Genomic DNA, 22,019 nt, shown 5'->3' on the forward strand with positions numbered 1-22,019 from the left:
TAATGCATAATGATTTATCCATTAATGGGAGGGACTGTTGATCCCTTGAAGACCACAAGACCCTACGGTCTTTTTGTCTTCAAATTCCAAAATAATTATTTTGCCTTTATCTCAATTAATTAAATAATTAATTATAGTTTTCGTCTTCTCTATCTTATTTAATACATTACTAGGACCCTGACGTATGTATAAATCACCCATATATAAAATCAACAATTGTTTACAAATAATTAGCAATAGCAATTAATAGGTCTCGATGTAAATAATAATTATAAAAGAAACTGGTACGTTGCACTTACCTCTTTCTATCATTAGGCTGTTCAATTGCTTCTTCCTCCAAAATAGAAAAAATTGTTTTATCGCAGTAATAAACTCTTGTCAGTTCTCCTTCAAATCGAATGCCAAGTTCATTATCGCCATTTCCATTTTCTAAACATAAAATAAAAAATGCGTCATTCGTCATTCGGTGATCTTTTTCACCGAATTTATATGTATCACATAAATGGGGAAGAATTGTGACATAAAAATAAATGAAGTCGGACGTATTCTATTTTACTGTGTCAAGTGACCCCCACCATCTAGACGAAACGAAAGAGCGCGACTTGAAAATTCCGCATTGCAATCCAATAAATAGTCAACATGGCGGAAAACGAATTGATGGTTACAATTTCTGGTGCAGCACTTTCTCTCCTGTTTTATGAGAATGTACGAAGCCGAGGTGATCAGGTAAAAATTGCCGAGTCTCTCTACCTCGTTAATTTGTTATGAAAAACAATTTTAAATAATCTAACGTTATACTAAAAATCGAGATGACAGGTGCCTCTAACCTCAAAAGAGGCGTTTGAATGGCGGTTACCTTGATGCCCCGGCGATATATTTTGGTAATTGCGATGTTTGTTCATCTAGATGGGCTTTTTCTTCGGGGAAGTGCTATCATTCGTCACGAAAAACGTCACAGATTCAGAGAGACATGTGGAGTCGGTGAAGGTTCACGTTGGTGAGGCTTTTGCCACTATTTTAGTAATTTTATGATTTAATCAGGTAATGAGTTCATTAAAAAATGAATATTTTCATGTATTTTTTATAAACTCTTGAAAAGAATCACAAAGGCACTTCCTTCCTGAACGTGTTACATTTTTTCACGTAAATCCCATTGATTATTTTCTAGAAAAACAAAAAAATGAGAATTTAGAGTAAAAAAGTGTGAAACATCTTCAAGAAAAATGTTATCAAATTTAATAAAGGGAGAATTAAACAATTGATTAATTCCTCTTGCTTTCCAGACATCCAGAGTATCATAAAATGCTCCCCAACGGATCAGATCTACAACGCAGCTGGCGAGATAAAGGAAGACAATTTAAAGGATTTCATCAAGGACAAGGGTAAAAACGTGGTAGGGTGGTTCCGATTCCGTCGCAACGGTTCACTCACTCCCACTCTGAGGGACAAAATACTCCACAAACAGTTTCTATCGATTTTTCGAGACCCCAGTAATCAGATCAACGAGGATTATTTTGTCGCCTGTATGCTCAATACCTCAATGACTTTGGGAGAAGGAACTCACAAGTTTAAGCATGTCTTTCTGCATTACAAGCAAGGGTAAGATAAGCCATTGAGTTCGGAATTTAGTGTTCAACAAAATAAAAATCACTCGCTACTAATCAGTTTAAAAAATAACAATATGAAATAATAATAGTACAAATAATAATCAGGACGTTCTCGTAATATCCGGGATAATAATAATTCGATAAATATCTTTGAATTTGGAAGAAACAACAGACTTCACCAAAAAATCCCCGGGCTTCCTACATTAGAAGATATCGATAAATCAATGAGTCATGATTATCAATGAGACTAATCAATGATTCATATCTCTGAGCTGGAAAGAGTGATGAAATTTTTATTGAATCTTTCGTTGGTTGTCTATCATTTATCTTGTCAGATAAATTTATCTCTTTATTTTCGGCGGATTTCCTCAAAATAATCGGTTGTAAAGTAGAATTGTATTATATTTGGTTAGAAATACAGTATAAATTTTGGATTTTTAGGATGTACAACCCCATTCCCCTGAGAATAAATAATTTGGGTCACGATGCGACGAGACACGATGGCTCTGATTACAAGCCAAGCCCAAGGAAATACTGTGATGAGCCAGATGCCTTCACAAAATTTGTAAAATCTCTGAAGTGAGTACTTACAAATAAATTCCATCACTGCGAACGTGATAATTTCAGGAAATAAAATATCATTCGATGCAATTTGTGATTTTTAGTTTGGATTTGGCTCGAACACCTGGGATCCACTCAATCAGCGAGATCCAACGAGCTGCTGAGCAGCACCTGGAAGACCTAGTCCCATTGATTGTCAAGACTGATCAGGAGGTTGCTGAGCTGGAGAGGAGTGTACTGGAAACTAGACGAGCTCTATTCGAGAAATTGATGGAGAAGGAACTCAGGAGCAGGGAGGCACAACTGATTGATACCAAGTGCAGATCTCGCAGGGACAAGTTTCAGCGTAACGAGGAGTCAACGTCGAGAGCTTCCAGGTGTCAGGATGATTCTTGGTTGTCGAAGGACTCATCAATTACTCCTGTGAGTTGAGATATTAATTGCACAATTTAAATCAGTCCTCTCATCATTCGATTAATAAACAGAATCAATATTGAGTTCTCAAGAAATATCTCTGATCTTATCACTATAGAATGAAAATTAACCGAAATTTTTCTGAATACATATTTCATCTTTCAAGCGATTACGTAGAACTAAAAAGGTCTCAATAAAAATTTTACAACCTCTATTAAAAAGTTATTGTCCATCACTTCATTAATCACTTCATTAATTTTACCGGAAATGAAAATATTGAACCCCCTGTGTTGATCAATTTTCCAGAAACAGAAGACCCGTCACTCCATGGCATTTGACAGTCACATAACGCCGAGCCCTGAACAGCTGCCTAATCCTTATGCAACAAGAAAATCTTCCTCGTACAGTCAAGCAGCAAAAAAAACAACCGAGCGTATGATTGACGATTCGGAGCCAGACTGTTGATGATTCTCTAAGTTGATGAGTTTCCTTGAAGAATTTATCGTTCATTCAATTTTCTTTTTGCATTTCGTAAGAAAAATTAATAAAATATCAGAGAGAGAGGGAGAGAAAAAAATTAAGAGAGTTCCACGTTTATCCAAAGAAATTGTTATCTGTGTCGTTGGAATAAAATACCCAATGTATTTTTCACAGACTCCTTATCATACGTCACTGTAAATATTTTCTTACATTAAAATATAGTTGTAATCACTAAATACTTAATTCCGTTTATTCGTCACTCAGAATAATTTCAGTTCGTTTTATACTCATTTATTTACAATTGCGTCATTAAGAGGGCTTATCGTAGAGGAGAAAACAAAAACAATAACAAATGTTGATATTATGGTACGGCCTATAAATACTGTCTTTTGAATAAAAATCTAATTACAAAATGTTTTAAAAACATTGGCACAATTCTGATTGTTCCCTTGGGACTCCAGGGATTATTAAAATTCAATAAATGGATAAACATTTACAACAGATCAGCAGGATTGTTTGGAAGTCCAGTGACTTCCCAGATTGTAGCTGCTAGTCTTCTCGAGTGCTCGAGCACACATGAGGATGTGGCGAGACCCAAGTGAACGCAGTAGAGTTCGTAAATTTGGATTTTGCTGGGAGATACCTTTGGAAAGCAAACCTGTGCTAATTTCTTGTAATAGTCATCACATAAAATTCCAGGTACTGGAAAATTCTTTATCACACTGTTCAGGTAGGTTTTGCACTTCAGAGGAGCACCCTGGAAAGAACAGTTAAATTAAATTAAATAAATTCGTTAATGGTACTAATAATTAATCAACGGGAAATATAAACGTGATAGTCGGAAACATATTTTTACTCAAGGTTTTTTTGTTGATTAGCTTACCAATGTAAGTTGTACTTACCGAGCTGTCCTCAAACCACAGAAAATAGGCATAATTGAAAGTAGTATCTTTCCACATAACAGAAAAATGTCCCTCCTGCAGATGATTCCTGCTGTGATCGATCATTGACCATATTTTTTTAGTAGTAAGTGCCAAAGTCTCTGGATTGGTAAAATCTAGGGTGGGTGCAGTCAGTCTGTGTGTGGTTCTATCGATGTAAATAAAATGCACAAGGCCGGGAAACTCCTCGAGATACTTATTAATCGTCAACGAAGTCCTCGACCTCAAAGTGAAATTCTTGATAGCCTTGACCCTGAGAAATCCACTGAAGTCATTAAACTTCTGCTTGACAAGTCGACAGACAGTAAGTACAACATCATTTCCATTCTTAAGGAAGCTCCTGCTGAAACAAGTAAGTCTGAATAGGTCCTTCATTGTATCTATAAACCCAGAGATATTGGATTCAATCTGGAGGATAGCCTCTGGGTCCCTCGACTTGAAGAGCTCCAAGTACTTTTTTCGAACAAATTCCCATTTAACCTGCAAGCGTCTCTGACACATGTCAACGTCACTCCCCACGTGCCCTCGGTTTTTCTTGATGCCATCGACGGTTTTTTTAATGGCTCCATCGAAATTGTCGAAGGCTATTCGCAGCTCGTCGAGATCTCTCTGTAGCTGAAGACCATTCATCACATTGAGATGATAGAAACTCTCGTAAATCCCAGAGGAAGTTGCTAAATTCGTAACTTCGAGGATGACTGCCAGGTGAATCCCTTCAGAAATCTCGTAGATGTGAATTGCATTGGAGGTTCTGCTCTGCTCGGACCCCAGGAGCAACAGTTGGCTGAAGAGACCCTCCTCAGCCAGGGCATTCAGTCCCTCGCTGAATGAGGAGTCTCTCGAATCACCGAATAGGTGGCCAATATCAGCTAATGTAGGATTAGGCAGTTTTCCTCCAATGCCCAGGGATCCTTCGTCGCTGGACCCATGACTTTGGCTTAGAAGCATGTCTCCATCATTCTCCAGATCCTCGGATTTGCTTCCACTGGCGACTCGGCACATCAGAATCATCAGGAGAATGTCTGCTGCCCTGAGGTCCTGGGCATTTTTGCTCGAGTACAGAGAGAGAAATTTATTCTCCACCAAAACTAGAGCGTGCACGTTCGAGAATTCTGACTGCGTCTTGAGCTTGTCTGAGGTCTCGTGCAGGATTTTCAAGGTTGAGGATGCTATGTCTGCGTTCACGCTGAGTTGCTCGACTGATTCTGTCAGGATACTTTGCTCCGTTTGACGGAGGAATCTCCAGGCGTCCAGCAAGGAAGACACCAGGGAAGCTTTCTGTCTGCTTGATTTTAATCTGAAATGACAGGCACTCAAGACATTTAATTTTGCAACAGAATGAACAATTTAAAATAATAAAATCATCGTCACTATCGTCATGAGAAGAGATAGATTTTATAGAATTACAAATTAATTTTTATTTTTTCATAAGGTCATTGAAACATGAACAGAAAATAAAAATTTATTTTCATTTCTCTGAGTCCTATGTCAATCAAAAAAAAATCTCCAGACTAGATATTTCTAAAATTTTTCCCGATACGTCCTGCATCTGTCGAATTGAATTTTCTTATTCTCGAAAAAATTGACCGAACAGTAGTTTCTCAGGGAATGAATTTGCGTTTAATATCGACGAGATTCAACTCACGTAGCAACATCAGGTCCACAAACGTGCGTGACGATCGTCACGCAAATCCCCAATGTTCTCTTCATGAACTCGACATCATCAGTGGACACATAGATGAATGTGTAGCCCATAGCATCATCAAAAACGATATTGGTGCCATCCTGGCACTGCATCGAGGTGTAAGAATTGCCAAATTGTGAGGCCATCACCTGCTGGGAGGTGACAACCGGTGAAAACAGCTGCATTATGACATTCCCGCTCAGTTTCCACGATTCTTCGTCCTCGATAAAGCAAAACGACATTTAATAATCAAGTTCAGTCATTTAATTATATTCTATACCTTACTTACCTCGTCTTCGGGGATTAATCCCTGAATCTTGCCAAGATTAAAAACATGTTTCGAGAACTTGCGGTTGCATTTTGTGAAGAGCACGTCATTGAGATGATCGAAGATCAAAATTCCCCTCATTTTGCAATGAAAATTCTTGAATATTGTTGCAGTCGAGCTCGTTAAGCGAATCAATAATTCTTCTGCTTTTTTATTTCAGCAAAAATAACTGGGACACTCTAGTCCCTCATCTCGCTAAATGTCGGGTATTAACATAAAAACTCACTCTTTGTTTATCAATCATTGACAAGTCAATATTGTCATAACTTCGTAAATAATTTCACGAGTTATCGTGGTATATATACGATTTGACAGTATCTCCAGCTGGCAGATATCCCCACTCCCATACAGATTGATCGTTTTTACCATGACAGTTCTCTCGGTAATGCAGGGACTAATGATCGCAGGTATGAAAAATTCCTTGAAAAACGTTTTCTCCGGATTATTTTATTAAAAACCTCTTTAAAACATTTTTAAATCCCTTTCTATTCTCGAACGAATGCCATTGAAGTGTTTAATAGAAAATGTTCTCGAGTGAAAAAATGAATTCATTTTCTTACAGATAGATTAGATATTTTTTTTTATCGAATATAGAATTTCTGAGAGTAGCTGTGCCAGTTTTCGATTCGAAATTCTAGGTCGATCGGTCAAGCATTTTTCGAGATCCACTAAATTTCCTAGAGTCGTTTTTTTTCGAATATCTCACAAAATTTTTTCATTCTCTCTTTTTATTTGTTATTTACAAAATGTATATTCAGCAGTATCTACTCCACAATCGAAAAAAAACAAATCAGAGATATGAATTCGCAGGAATATCTCAAGTGTTCCAAAATTATCGAATATTTAATGATAACATTAATGATAACATCCTTGCAGAAAAATTAATCTACCAAATGTTACACATGAGGTTTGAAAATTTATTCCAAAGATTCCACCGCATTATTATAATATAAAAAAAACGTTAGTAACTTTTCACCCATTTTTTAAAAGAAATAATAGTGTAAAAGTAAATACTAAAAAAAATGGGATTACCCAATAAAACGACGAAATTAGCAATTGCCATTTATTTTTGTTTAACGATCCAATACATCAGAGTACATAACACCTATGTTTACCTCGATCCCATACATTGTCTCTGCTAAATGAATAATTTCAGTGTTCAAATTGTTCCATTATGCTTAAACCGCTGATAATAAATAGTCAATTAATTAATCTGCTTGTGAATGGTGCGTATGAAGGTGTGACCCCTATGATATACTCATACTACTCGCGTAGTTATGACCGCTGTATACATATAATTATATAATATCTGTATAATTTTTATTTACTCTGTATCAGCATACACGTGGTATCGCGTATACGTTGGTACAACAATTATTTACATGACGAATTAATCGTCAGTATCACTAACTGGTATTGACGCTTGAGGACTCATCACATTGATAATTATGAATTCATTATGAGTAATGAATCTATAAAATGCAATCAGTGATCGTAGAAGCTTCACAAATCTATTTAATATATCATCTAAGCGACCACTCCCTCGAGTTGACAGACAAAAGGATTAAGATTGACAATTAGAGAGAATGGAATTCAATAAGAAGACAAATAATATTGACTTTGATTTCATTATTGATCTGGATTATTCACTTCATCGTAGATCATATAAATATACTCTTATTTTAATATAACGACTACGTATCTATATTGACCATTTCACCAGTATTATGGGTAAAAGCAATATTATTTGTGGAGAATATTTATTGAAAGGCCTTGTGAAGAATTCCCATTTTTTCGTGGGGAGAAGATTGAAGGGATTGCACTCTTTTTTATCTGTTATTTCAGTTTTATGTTTTAATTACTATAATATTCCAATTTTCCATAAAAATCTTGTCAGATGAAAAGCTCAACTCTGTATTTTTATAGTTTCTATCGCCAATAATCGCCAAATCCTTAAAACGAATGAAAAATCATATCAACGATCTGATTTTCAATTAATTTTGAATTCGAAATATTGAAAATTCATTAGCATTTCTCATTGCCACTGAATAAAAGGCATAATTATAGATTTAAAAAATCAAAAAATCGAAACATCAATTCTTGCTGAAAAAATTTCGGTTGATCATAACGGTATGATATTTTTTTGAGAGAATTTTAAGTATGAGTTTTTGGCGGTATATTCGAATTCTTCATGCGATCATCCAATAAGTGTTCTCTTTAGAATATCCCAACGCGAAATAGGAAGAAATATTTGAGAAAGAAATAGCAATTCGAAGGGAAGGTGTCCGAAGCAAAAGTAGATTTTAAAAGACGCAGAGTACTTCGTTAAATATTTTCGTTGAGTGCCTGAGAATTATGACGACATAAAACATTTCCTTTTAATATTTGGTACATTGGAAGCGGCACAAGCTCTCGTGAATTACTAAGCCCCGATAAATCCTTACTCATAACCGTATCCCAACGTTCGATACTGGTCCACGTACAGTAATATATTATACCAACTACATCATTCGTAACTCGATTATTTAAACGTGTGGTATTGAATGAATTTTGTGAGTGCCGGAAGCCGTGCACGGCCCAAACAACGGGGCCCTCCATATATTATATATCATTTGTAACAATAAAACTCTCTAAATAGCTAAAAGATTAACACAGATATTTAACGTCGAACGATCAACCGATCTAAACATTCGTTTGCATTTATTTTACATAAGTTTAATAATTAACTATAGGTATGCAGAGCAACTCCGTGATCCTTGGAGGAGAGAATTTTTTTTCTACGCGTATGGACGTCAAATTAATTTCATTATTTTTTTAATATCAAATTATTCAACAAATTGTTCTTTTTCTCGAAATTATTCTGGAAAAAGACTTCCAATTCAAAAAGAGATATTCATTGAAAATTGAAAGAACGTTGGATTTTTTCACGTCAATTTTATCAACTATTTCTCAGAAATTTGTAAAAAAAAATTGAACAATTAGAAAATATCGGGACTCCTTACGTATGCATTTATTTTCCTTCGTATATAAATTTCTTTTTTGTACTTCCGATTTGTATTAATATTTATGAAATAATTAAACTACTGAATTTATACAGGCGAAATTCTTTGAACTTTTTAAATTCAAAAAGTGCAAGTTAACGAAATCCGCGAGTGTCAAATTCACGAATCTCTTCATCTAAATCACATCCAGATGATACTACCCCGTATAAACAATTAATTTGGAAATGATAAAATCGTAAAATCGTGAATAGTCATCTGTAATCAATGGGGAATTCCATGGAGGTAATTCCTCTGCTCCAAGGATCGCGCAGAGTCTGGAGTGTTGTAGATACTTTCATCGGATTAAGGCTCAATTATTGTCATTCTTGGATATTTTTATCACCCCGTTCGCGTAAAGGGCGGTACCACCCCCGAAAACCTCCCTCCACCTCTCCCCTCACCGCGATATTAATCTTGCACGCTAACGAGGATTATTTTGATCTCACGACAAATTGTTGAGCGATTTTCGCGCAATCACCCGGCCTCCCCTACAGCCCACCAATTCATTAAATATTAAAGCTCGATCAAGCAAATAAAGGTCCTTCGGAAGATCTATGCACGAGGAAGCTATACAATTATGCGTCGTAAACCTCACTAACCCTTTTTTTCAAATTCGACTCCCACATAATTCATTTTGTTTCCATTATATTGAAAAATGTTAATTTTTTACTGTTAATATAAAATATCTGGGTAAATAATTACTCAAGTATTCGTACAGTATTTTCTAATTTCCGATTTATGCCATCAATATTGGAGCATCATTCACCTGGCGATTTTATATGGATATAATATAAATTTTTTATATAAAAAAACGATATTACCAGGAAGTCGAATTTCAAAAAACTAACTTGTACTAATTATTCTACATATTTTTCAGTAATTTCTTTTTTTATGGAAAAAATTGCACGATTTATTTTAGATATATTCAGCAAAATGATTGTGTAAATATTTTATTAAATAGTGCAATTTTTAATATAAATCGAAATCGTCCAATCACCGCACCCGTCATGGAACTAGCAATAGTCTACTCATCATTACGTCACTATTCTCATCATTGTGTTATTTTATAAACATATAAATCCCTCACCGACTCGTGTACCTGTAGGCTTAATATTCACGTGAATCGAATGATCAAAGTGGTAAATTACGGGAAGATTACCATGAGGTCTAAAAGTCACAGGCTATTAGGGTGAGATTGAAAACGAGTAATTAATGCAAAAATCGCTTGCACCATAGATATTTGACAGATCACAATTAATTCTAGTCCTGCGATTTTCGAGTCATAATGTTTTTTACATTTTTTTTGGTCATAATTGGTCTAGCTTTTACCAATTTCTCCTCACATAACTAATTTTATTTTTATTGCAAAAAACACTGCACTATTAATGTGATAGCTAGCAAAATCTTTCCCTCAATATTTTCAGAATATTTTTTTTTATTTTAGATCTATGCTATAGATATTTATAGAATCCCTGTTCTCATTATTTTACGCGAACTGCTCAGTTTTTATTTGAAAAAACGACGAAAATTTAATTTGTTTATTACTCTATATAATTTTCAAAAACTGAATAAGCACTTCTGTACCTAACAAACTAGCCCGCATTGTTTTTTCAATATGATTTTTTTTTGTATTAATAATTGCACTGATTATTCAAACATATACAATGGATCTTCACCGTAAACGAAATCTCACTGATATCGACTTTTAAAACTCATAGATTCTCCCCTTGAAGTCTAAATAAATGACTAAAAAATAATTTCATCTTTTATAATAAATGGAACTCTTGAGCTTCCACTTTTTAAACATTTTGTTTATTTGTTTTTTCGATGTCTTCATTCAGTGACACGCGTGCATCTCGCGTGAGGACGATATCATGACTATCAATCGTTGATCAAATTCGCAGGATTGAATTATCTATAGGCAACAATCTGCATTGGCTGGTAATGTTAATGATCAATGCTCGTCCCCTCGTTTTCGTATATAATAACAAGGACAGCACGTAATACTGATATAATATTGTCTCTATCGTTTTAGTATTGATTAATCTCTCGATAATCTCGGTGGTTAGACTGAATAATTTACACTGTCCTGGTTAATTCACTCTCGTCATTCGTTGATGGATTATCCCCAGGTGATTTATGATGATTTAATAATTACTCGGACATGTAGGTTGGTTCCACTCGCCGAACACGTTGAGCTCGTACATTGTCGCTAATACGATAAAAATCAAGTACCAGACCATCAGCACTGCACCGTACCTTCGATCAAGCTTCCAGCCATTCATGTGAGTTGCCAGCACCAGGAATACTACCGTTGATAACAGGGACACTGTCGAGTACGTTAATCCTGGGGGCAAAGATTTTATTCATCGACTTTTCAGAAATCTCATTATTGATAGCGAGATTCTTGCAATGGAAACATTCATTCATTTTATTTTATGGGAATTATTTCTATAAAACAAAATGATTGTGTAGTAGTACAATTCGATTACGCTGTGGATATGTACCTCTGCTGGTGACATTGACATGAGATCCAGGTTGAATCATAGCCGTTTGGATGAACCAAGGCAATCCGAGGCACACTAGAATATCAAAGACATTGCTGCCGACTGCGTTACTCACTGCCATGTCTCCCAGGCCCTCTTTAATCACTGCCAGTGATGACAGAGCGTCTGGAACACTGACTCCAGCTGCGACGAATGTCAGTCCCATGACAGTGTCAGGAATGCCAAATGTACTGCCTGTCAGCAAAACACAGACCCCATGCAATCATCACTCCGAAAACAATAGAACCTTCTATCCTCAAAACATTTGTAACGTTTTTTTAATTTCAATATTCCAAGTTTAGGAATTAATTTAATTAGTAGTTAATTGTTCTCAGACTTATTATTACTGTTTATATCATCAGGCGGTTTTTGAGATAGTTTTTGAAAATCAATCGATTTCCAACATAAATACAAAAATGTAGAGAAATTTGATAAAAAATTATTGAAAGATACAAAAAAAGTTGTTGATGTGGAAAAATCGTCGGCTCTTTCTCACCAATTATAGTGATCATCCAGACCATGATGTAGCTGTAGAAGCTGATCCATACCATCGAAACGCAGAAGGTAAAGGGGTACCAGCTGCGCCACTTTGGCTGTCGACAGTCGGGCATAGTTGCACGACACGTGTAGTGAATGGGATAAACCAAGTGCCAGGTGAAGAGCCTCCACTGGCTGGCGTCCGCCGGTCTCTCCAGGGGAGACACTTCGTTAGGATCTGCCTCTTTTGCCTTGTAGTACTGGGGTTGCGATGCAGGGGGTGGAGGCGGGGGCTGCTGGGGGTTTGGTTGCTCCCCAGGGGCTGGTATTCCTGCGAAGAATTACATTTGTTGTTTTTTCTTTGACAAGTGAACGACTGAATGCAGCGTAATTAATTCAGAGGAATTAATCATAATAGATTCTCGGATTCCCGATTCATCGATAATCGAATGCGATGAGACATCTGAACGTAAATTTATTAATAAATACAATAAATATTCTTTTAAAAATTTAAAATCTCTGTCAAATCTTTAGTAAAGCTTATAATTTCATCAGTCTCGTTAGAGAATTCAAATTCTTCATTTAAATTCCCAAGAATTTCAAAAAATGTTTTATGTAATGGAAAAATCAATGGGAATTTGATTTTCAATTACTCATTGTAATAATTCGTAATATTGGAAAGTAATTAGAATTCGTTATTTCCATTGGAAAGAGGGTAGAATTATTATAAATAAAAAAATCGAAGAATCGGTTAAATCTTTCAGAAGAAATAAAACTGAGGGAAATTCTGGAAAAACATCTGATTGTGTCAAGAAATAGAGGATTATAATTGTATTGATTGTACAACGAACCATCCTGACTCTTAATCTGCTCGGTGACTGGTGAATTAGGCCCCGTATAAGACTGCCTATCCTCCTGCAGCGATCTGTAGCTAACGAGTGCACTCTGCTCAGCAGGCTCTTCATCCTTGGGAAGGAAGGGAATGTTGTACGACTTTGCCCATCGTTCGAGCCGCTCATTGTAGGACAGTGCAACGCAATAAATAACGTACGTGATCAGCATCAGTAATGCTTCAGGCCTGGAGATGCAATTGAGAAAGTTGCAATTTCGAGGATCGAGCAAAGTTTGAATTAGTTGGAGTTTAAATTGTACCAGCTTATAATTTTATTGTAGATAGTTCCCAGCATCACCAGGATCGATATAAAATAGAAGAAGCAGTCTCGACACAGGGGCCACCAATTTAATTTCGATACTGTCGTCGTGCACAGCCCACAAACAGCAATTACGAACATTATATTGAATACGGCGCTACCAATTACTCCACTCACCTTTAAAATAAACAACATGAGTAAATCATTAATACTATAGTTCAAATAATGATAATAATAACAATAATGAGAAGAATAATAATATGCAATCATATCGTACGGCATTTTTAGTAAGTAAACGGAGTAGTTTTAGTAGTAAACGTCAATTAACTCAATTATTAGTTGAGAAAATGTAAATTAAGAAAGTTGAAGGCTCATTTTACCAGCGGGAGAATCTCAAATTCATCTCGGGGAGAGAATTAATTAAGGTATTATCTAAACCTCGAGCTCCATGCTTGGCTACCATTAAATTTAAATCTTCTACTACAGCTTTATGTGCTACATATTCTTCAATTTTATGATAAATTCTTCGCTGCTAATAGCGGGGATATAATTAATTGAAAATCTACGGCAGAAGTTCAGTAGCACTTGAAAATTGATGGAATGGAAGAAAAATGTTTCAGTCACTGCGAAAAATGACGTGTAATCCATTTAAAAAACATACCGCTATAAATAATGGGAATTCAATTGATTTTTGTTTGGATAGTCTTCTCATGGATTATTAATTGATAATTATCAGCCTTAGATAATACCTTAAATAATCCCTAGCATGAGTCAGTGTTAATTGAAATAATTTTTTCATTTCAGAAATTAATTTTACGCCGAAGAATATTTAACCGTTTCTGTTACATATTCATAAGGGACGAAATTAATAATAATATATTCTCTGAATAACATTATTGAGATAACACTGAATATTCATGGATTTTTTAATCTTCTCTTATTAAATGCGTTTTCGGGGGAAAACTCACGGAATTTAAATTTCCATTAAAAATTCAATAGAAATATTCAGAACCAAATATTGAGTTTTTTATTGAATGAAAATCTAAAATATATCTGCTGGAAATTCCAGCGCAGCCTTTTTTTTTAATTGCGAGTAATTGTTTCCACTCTTTCAGGAATTATTGCCGAAATATTCTCATTTTTCCGTTTTTTTTTACAAATTTTTTTACAACATTTTTCAGAAACTGAATAAACAAATTTGTGAGCCATCGAATGATGATAAGACCGAAAAATCTTTTTTTGTCACCTGACCCACGGTTTCCCGGAACTTCACAAAAAAAAACATTAAAAAAGAGAAAATACCGGCAATTTTCAATGAATTTTCAAAATGAGATTGAGCGAAGAATTTTGAACAATTAAGACACTTGTTGTTGAATGGAGTTTGATTTTCTGAAAATAGTGAGTAGAAAGTTTAAAGAGCGGTGAATTACCCCAATGTCATCCTGAGCGAAGAAGACACCGACGATAACAGTAGCCAATTCAGGTGCTGAGGAACCAGCAGCCATAAAGGTTGCTCCAGCAACATCCGGCGACAGTCTGAGCTCCTCGCAAATTCTGTCGAGACTTGCGACGAAGTAATCATCACAGACAATAGCGAGACCAAGGAATGTGTAAATGGCAGCCAGAATGTGAATTATCAGACCACCATGCTCTCTTCCCCATTTACCCATAAATGGCTTTGGAAATTGCTCAATTGCTGGGGCTGTGCAATTTTCCCTAGGAGGACGCCACGTCGGATGATGAGAGCCCCCCGAGGAGGTTGTTGTCTTTGCTGGAGACATCTGGGATGTTATGGAAACAATTTCTTTGATAACTCAAGTCTTAGAAATTTCCGGATAAAGGCAAACGATCGAACTTTTAATTAACCGATGAAAAGTGACTAGCTGCTGAGTTTTGGAAGATCTCTCGAAATTGAAGAGGAATTTCTTGTTAAAAAAAAGTCTGGTATAAATAAAAAAATATCTTCCAGAACTGACCTACAGCATCAAGTTAAAAAAATTGATACGTCTGGTATTCTTCTAGATGCCGAGAAATTCTTCCGAGAGATTTAAGCAGAGAGAAAGAAGCTCTTGATTTTAGTCATTTCAAATAATAATCATATTTTTTAATACGAAAAGGTCCTTTTTCTCACAGATTGAATCCACTATACAAAAATCATTTGTACATTAAACCATTTCTACATTGAATCCATCATTTTCAGACTAAATCTGTAATTATAAGTTAAGGAGTTATTGCTGATATATTCTCATTTGTGTCTTGTAAATTTTCGAGAAACCATCAATCAGATTGACGTGAAAAAATATAATGTTTTTAAATTTATAATTATTCAACGACTCCCAAATTTTCAGTTTGCAATTTTTGTTGAATTAAAAAACCTTTAGGTTTTTCAACGTTTTTAATTGACATTTCGCAAAGGTTTACTGAGAAAATAGAAAAATCATTGCACGGTGATAAAACTTCGTGAGACATTAAGAAGTAATAAAATTTAAAGACGATTTTTATTTCTTCACGTCAATTTCAAAAAGCCGTCCTTCAGAAATTTCTGAAACACCTAAAAATACAACAACTCCTTAAATCGTCAAATTGAACTGATAGGACTTTATAATTTCCCGGTAAAATGAATTCCCGAGGTAAAACAAAGTCCCCCTAAATAATCAAAAGCCTCGAAGAACAACCCCTCGACATTCAAAACAAACTTGCACAAAATCTATCAAAAACACATAATACCGTAGTTGGTGAGTCAGTTTTTCTTTCACTCCTAGTAGTAGTTTCATATTTTTTATTGGCCTCAACAGTGGTGACCGTTAGGGTGTTGATTTCTTCCCTCGATGGTGAACTACTGCTAATACTCTTTTCAGTTGTTGTGTAAGTTTGATTAGGTGGTATGGCTGACGTGGAAGAACTCGAGGAAGTTACAAGTTGTATGAAAACATAAATAATAAATAAGGCCAAATGAAGTGGCCATTTTTGTCTTCGTGTCAGACGTCTCGGGCTCCTCATGGTCTATGAAAAAAAAAAAAAACATATGAGGTATGACATTTTTTATCGCACAAAACCTCCATCAGCATAATTAACTCATAATCGACATCCGTCCAGGATTTTAGCTTTATCATCACGTCCGCATATTGTCATTGAAGCCAGTCATATCGATTTCATCTGCCGCTGAATGGTCACGTATTCAACACGCCGGGGATAACAGACGAAGGAAACACACGAGTCAACGCTTTTCCTATTTCCAATCGATTCTCACCCCCTTGCCCCCCTTGTCCCCCTTATCACCCTCATCACCCTTTCTCCGTACCCTTGAGTGATGGCTTCCAACAAAATTAATAACAATTTGCCATTCACCAAAGGTAAACTTTCACCCTGGTCGCAGTCCTTCTCTTTCTCCCTCGTATCCCTTTGAACCCACGCCAAAACTCGACTTCAAACGATCGATTCCTCGACGCCCCCGCAATTTCTACCCTAATGCCATCCCCGGTATTATTTTTATTTCTCCCCTTTCACCCGACCATCAAGCTCCAACAATTACAGCATTCAGCGGACGAGAAAAACAAATAAAATTGGTGAAAAGCCCGAGGAAATACTGAGAAAATACTAATCGAGAAACCGCTCGAATAGAAAAAAAGCACCGAGTTATCGACCGGTGTGAACCGCAAAAAACTGGGATTAGATATGAATTCTGGTACTTCATCCCTCGGTTTATCCGACTTGGTGGTGAAGTTTTGCCGGGCAGGAAGACCCAGGAAAAATAAAGAGGGTCTAAAAACCACCCCACGAGTATTTCATTCAAGTGCTCTCACTATTCATCAGATTTTCTTTCCACTCCTTTTTCCAAAACTCTTCATCGATCCCTTCCAAACGCTCACGTCACTGGCAACTCAATTAACCGTGTCCTCACTCGAATTACTGAGAACAAATAAAAATGGATTGTGCAACGAGGGTGGAGAAATTATGCGTTACAGAGCTCGTGGCTCGATTGATTGGAACGAGTTATCAAATGACTGGGGGAAGCCACAATTGTCGCTCTTTAATTGTTAGCACGATTGTTTATCAATGAGACCTACGCACCAGTGACCTACAAAGAGTTATCAACATTTGGAGTTGAAAAATTGAGCGAATGGGCGCGAATGGGAGCGAAGGGGACTGATTCGCTCTGAGATGCGAAATTTTCGAAATGACAGGCAACTGACATTACAATGACATTATTGATTCACCCAAAGTACCCAAGACGTGAGGAGAATAATAAGGAAGAAAAAAAAAATACTGATAATAAACGGATAAATCAACTTACTCTAGTACTCGATGTCACATCCATGGCATTCGGCATTTCTTATCGCTCCTTTACCTCGTTTTTCTCTATTACTCCACTCTTGATTTTTTTTTATATTGCTATTCAACTCTCATTCACATTTCACTGGCACCTGACCCCCTCAACCGACCCCAAGTGCCTCTTCTGTATATTTTATCTATCTTACAGCATTGCACCTCACCCGGGACTGAAATACGATAAAAACCACTCGATGCTCATCGATGCGTTATCAAGAGACTTGGAAAAAATCAGCTTTCACCTATTTTAATAATTTGTCGAGTCGGTTATTGACACTCACGATCACGGGACACCCTGTTGGCAAATTATTTATTTCACCAGGAGCCGCACCGAGCTTACGGCCGGTTCTCCAACGCCTACACTATTTCGTCAGGTTACAGTCGTTGAAGCTTTTCGATTCAACTGCACGCTTGCGCAATTCCGAAAGCTCTAACAATCCGTGTTCCAGGGGAAAGGGAAGCTTGTAAATCTGGTGAACGTCACATACATTGGCCCTTGGTAGATTCCGGATAACCAGAGTAAAGGGAATATTGGAATTGGCTACTTGCGTGGTTGTCGAGGAGCTCCTGGTGGGGCGAATTGTTTTTCAGTCACACAAATTGTTTTACCCAGTAATCGATGGTTTTTTTTTTATTCACACCTCCTGGTAGACTCTTTATTCTCCACTCTCAATGTTTGCGGTTCAAATGGAATTGAATTTTAGGCGATAATGAGTGAAAATTCCAGGAAGCTTCTACGAATATTTCAAGGGATTTATCTGGAGTTCAGAGAACGCACGTGGATTATTTAATTGCGAATGCAATTGACATTTGAGAGAGGAAAAAATGTCGAGCTTTTATGCAAAATCGAAGGGGAGCTTTACTGGGTCTAGGGGATTCAGAGCAGCAATTTAGTAAATGATAAAGTATGATGAGTTGAATTTAATAACGAAATGAATAAATTAAAAAACCAGCGCGATTTCGGTACGATTAATCTTAAAAGGAATCTAAAAATATCCTCAATTAGGAAGTTCTGGTTTTTTTCTGTCGGGACGATGAAAAAAGATCATTATGCAGCAAAAAGCATTAATTATATGTACATTAATTATTGAATTATGGAGTAGATCAGGACAATTGGGATTATCAATAAAATTTAATCTGTGGATTAATCTATCGATTTTGTTAATTTATTTTAAAATTTATTGTATTATTTCAAAGAGACTTATGTGAATAGATTTTTTGGAGTTGTGAGGGCTAGAGATTAACTCGGATTCTGATTGAATTTAACGGAATAGCCGCCTGAGGATGGGTCCTGTTCCATTTTGAAATTCTCCGTGGAAAGACCGAAAGGTCTCAGGATCATGTTGCCGAGGTCCTTGAGCTTTCCTAACATCTCCTGCTTCAATTTCTCGTTTCGTTGGTCTATCAGCGGGGGCAGTCTCTGTAAAAAATAAGAAATAAAAACATTGGAGCGGGGAAAATAGTGGAATAGAATCGGCGCACTAATGACGTTGACTGTTTCTCGAGGTGATAAGACCAGCTGAAGTGAATACGTACGTTAACAGCATGATTGGCTTCTGCGTTGTGGGGATCGAGTTCGAGGATCTTCTTGTAGTCAGCTAGGGATTCGTCCAGTTTGTTCTCTTGCTCGTACAGCTGTCCACGTCTCAGGTAAGCCTTTAGGTACGTCGAGTTCAGCTCGATGGCTTTTGAACAATCTTCTATCGCCGATATTCTCTCCTGCAGGACAAATTCAACGCCACATCATCCCGTGATCTAAATGTTGTCAATTCTAATTGATTAACTGCGTTCTCCAAAACAATATAATTCATTGAGGAATATCAATAACTCATAAAATAGTTCAGAACGCTTGACTAAAACCGAAGATAAAAGTGCCAAGATCCAAGTAATGTAATTACGTCGTATTTTGCCTTGGCAGCTCCTCTGTTGGCATACAGAATAGCCCGATCCTTTTCAAATTTCAGAGGACACGTCTGCAGGGCCTGTGTGTACTTCCTCATGGCTTCTCTGTACTCCGACGATTTGAAATGACTATTTCCCTCATTCTTCAGCTCCTCAGCCTCAGCCTTGAGTTTCTAAAGCCATCAAAATTCCCAATCAAATCCAAACCCAAACGAATAAAAACCCAATTAAATTAAACTGCTTCAAACCTCCTTTTCCTCTTCGCTGAGGGAGACCTCTCTGTCCTTGAGTGCCTCTTCATCGACCCAGTCCTCGGCCTCCTGTGGATTAACCTCGGTGGCCTCGGAATTCTCCTCCGAACTCTTACCCACCTTCTCCCAGGGGTCCTCCTCAGGTTTAACTTTGAAATCACCGTCCCTTCCCTCATCATCATCCGATTTTTTATTTTCCCTATCGACACACAATTTCTCCAAGTCCTTCGTTAAATCTTCTAAAATCTCCTCGTTCGATGGCACTTTGTCCCCCTTTCCCTCCATTATTTATTTATTTATTCTATTTATTTCTTTATTTATAGCCGTCGGCGATGGCCAGAGGTTAAACCAGTACCCCAATTTGGATTAAATTAATCTGGAGCCAATCTAATAATCGTAATCATTAATCATGGTCGACGAAAAATAATGGAACTGAATCTTCAGGAACTGTTAATCACTCAATATTAACTCCAAAATTAATTATTCTTCTTTATTTATTATTCACCGACATAACCGTGTTGATAGCACTGATGACTCACGTAAATGTCAACTTAGAGATCTGGACAAGATGAATTCTTCTGCACCGACAGAATGCCATAGGTGCATCCAAAGAGAGGGAGGGCGCCACACGCGATGCTGAGGTGTTAAGGTATGATACAGGGAGGTATTGCCCAGCTTTGATGTCGCCGACACCAAAACAGGGGACATGTACCTTCAGACGTCGTACATAGCACTGTATAACGCCTTCTCCTCATGTGCGTTTCGTCCCCACAATTCAGCGATTTCTGGCGTTTACATTTGAATGCCAGTCGAGTCGTTTGATTCTTTTTCTTTCAAATTGACATGAAAAAAAAAGGTATGGCATAAAAATTGTCTACAAAAGCATAAATGAACAATGGGTATATGATTATTTCAATACGAGAGATTCTTCCCCAGTATTGACTATTTTTTCATAAATCAAGTAATTAAAGTGAAACTCTTTCCACGTCACCCAAGAGGTAGAGTCCTTAACGCGTTTTTTTTAAAGTGGTATCCCCTGTAGGCCTAATCCACTAAGTCAATGGATGGGAAATGGGGATGGATGGGAAAAAAGATTTTTCCATGGAAGGAAATTACATAAAACAGTAAATAACAATAATTTTTGCTGTCATTTTTTTTCCTCTTATTTTTGATTTTTTTAAATATATTTCACATTTTTTCCTGCTATTTGCAATTATCATTTTTTAAATAGTCGCCGCGCTGTCTCGTGCCGCCTGAAAGAAATTGTCCCCTGTTTTTGGTTTGTCAATACCTGTTTGTATCATACCTTATATTATTTTCAAAAACACAAGTGCTCATTGTTGTGGTCGATGTCATCAGCTGACGAAAATTAAATTTCTGTATATATATTTAAAATATTCATAATAAAAATTGAAAATGTACAGTCAGGACCAGGGGCTAGATATTCATCTCAGCAACACTGATTTAAAAACATAAAACAGGTGAATTATTTAATCGATGACAATAAACGGATAATAATTAGATATGCCACTTACCAACTTTTCGTGAGGTTTTCTAGTTTAAAGAATTGGAATCTGAAAAGAAAGTTCTGATCGCTGGAAATCGTTCTCTGGCTGAAGTCAATCTAGCAAAGCAACCCCAACTCGAGGAGAATAAAAAAACATTACATGAACTGTCTGAGAAAGGCTGTGAGCTGCTGCGGAAATTAAAGAAGAATCGGAATTAATTATTTAAGCAATTATATAAACAATTATCAAATGATAATGGTGATTTTTATTAGTATTCTCCTTTGTGTCCAGAAAATAGCTGAGAAGTTCTTATCGGGAGATACAATCGAAGTCGATGAATTCCTGGATCAATTCTTGACCCGAAGAGAGGTGATTCATTTACGAAAGGTGAAGGTAGACAAAATGCGAGAGATTAAGAGGAAACCGAAATCGTCAACAGGAGGTTATCCAGCAGTGAACACCTTTCGCCGCCCAAGTTTTCTTAAAGCTATTTCCATAATGTGGATCAAAATAATTCCCACGATAGCCCTCACAAGACAAAAGACTACATCGTAGGCTTCACGGACCTCGGAAATTGCGACGATTTTGCGACAGAGATCATGGAGTGGAGAATAGCCCTGTCTGGTGCAATATCATACACTGATGACCTGTTGAATCCACCAGAAAAGGGAAAGAAGCCGTCTAATCTACTCTTTGGAAACAAGAAATCAAAAACAATTCGAGGCAGAACTCATTCTGACGACAGTGGTTCTGATAACGAATGATTTATTCTCATTCGATCGAATTTTCCTAGTTATTC

General features: G+C 36.7%; 4 protein-coding genes across 5 annotated transcripts; 1 reads left to right on the top strand and 3 right to left on the bottom strand.

The window, feature by feature from the left end:
- The first annotated feature begins 591 nt into the window (after window positions 1-591).
- LOC105262682 (BRCA1-A complex subunit Abraxas-like) lies at window positions 592-3,298 on the top strand. Its single transcript, XM_011298389.1, has 6 exons — window positions 592-726; window positions 907-997; window positions 1,284-1,599; window positions 2,049-2,186; window positions 2,273-2,591; window positions 2,889-3,298. Exons 1-6 carry the CDS (start codon window positions 640-642, stop codon window positions 3,045-3,047), a joined length of 1,110 nt encoding a protein of 369 aa, XP_011296691.1. The 5' UTR covers window positions 592-639; the 3' UTR covers window positions 3,048-3,298.
- A 39-nt stretch (window positions 3,299-3,337) lies between these two features.
- Window positions 3,338-6,340, bottom strand: HPS1 (Hermansky-Pudlak syndrome 1 protein). The gene is made up of 4 exons (XM_011298403.1): window positions 5,977-6,340; window positions 5,649-5,908; window positions 3,965-5,300; window positions 3,338-3,819 (listed from the first exon to the last, which is right to left on the bottom strand). The coding sequence occupies exons 1-4, from the start codon at window positions 6,094-6,096 to the stop codon at window positions 3,556-3,558; spliced, it is 1,980 nt and encodes a 659-aa protein (XP_011296705.1). The 5' UTR covers window positions 6,097-6,340; the 3' UTR covers window positions 3,338-3,555.
- A 2,591-nt stretch (window positions 6,341-8,931) lies between these two features.
- Window positions 8,932-18,000, bottom strand: LOC105262694 (probable sodium/potassium/calcium exchanger CG1090). Of its 2 annotated transcripts, none has more exons than XM_011298411.1 (8): window positions 17,525-18,000; window positions 15,958-16,233; window positions 14,661-15,011; window positions 13,232-13,407; window positions 12,931-13,157; window positions 12,099-12,410; window positions 11,564-11,797; window positions 8,932-11,403 (listed from the first exon to the last, which is right to left on the bottom strand). In XM_011298411.1, exons 1-8 carry the CDS (start codon window positions 17,558-17,560, stop codon window positions 11,204-11,206), a joined length of 1,812 nt encoding a protein of 603 aa, XP_011296713.1. In that variant the 5' UTR covers window positions 17,561-18,000; the 3' UTR covers window positions 8,932-11,203. The 2 variants fall into 2 exon arrangements, with proteins under 2 accessions (XP_011296713.1, XP_011296719.1); XM_011298417.1 differs by lacking the exon at window positions 17,525-18,000 and adding an exon at window positions 17,034-17,190.
- A 703-nt stretch (window positions 18,001-18,703) lies between these two features.
- LOC105262703 (tetratricopeptide repeat protein 1) lies at window positions 18,704-20,350 on the bottom strand. The gene is made up of 4 exons (XM_011298427.1): window positions 19,710-20,350; window positions 19,458-19,634; window positions 19,096-19,278; window positions 18,704-18,979 (listed from the first exon to the last, which is right to left on the bottom strand). The coding sequence occupies exons 1-4, from the start codon at window positions 19,995-19,997 to the stop codon at window positions 18,800-18,802; spliced, it is 828 nt and encodes a 275-aa protein (XP_011296729.1). The 5' UTR covers window positions 19,998-20,350; the 3' UTR covers window positions 18,704-18,799.
- Between the last annotated feature and the right edge of the window lie 1,669 nt (window positions 20,351-22,019).

The sequence above is a fragment of the Fopius arisanus genome, unplaced genomic scaffold (assembly GCF_000806365.1).
Source record: "Fopius arisanus strain USDA-PBARC FA_bdor unplaced genomic scaffold, ASM80636v1 scaffold00001, whole genome shotgun sequence".
NCBI classification, from domain to species: Eukaryota; Metazoa; Arthropoda; class Insecta; order Hymenoptera; family Braconidae; genus Fopius; species Fopius arisanus.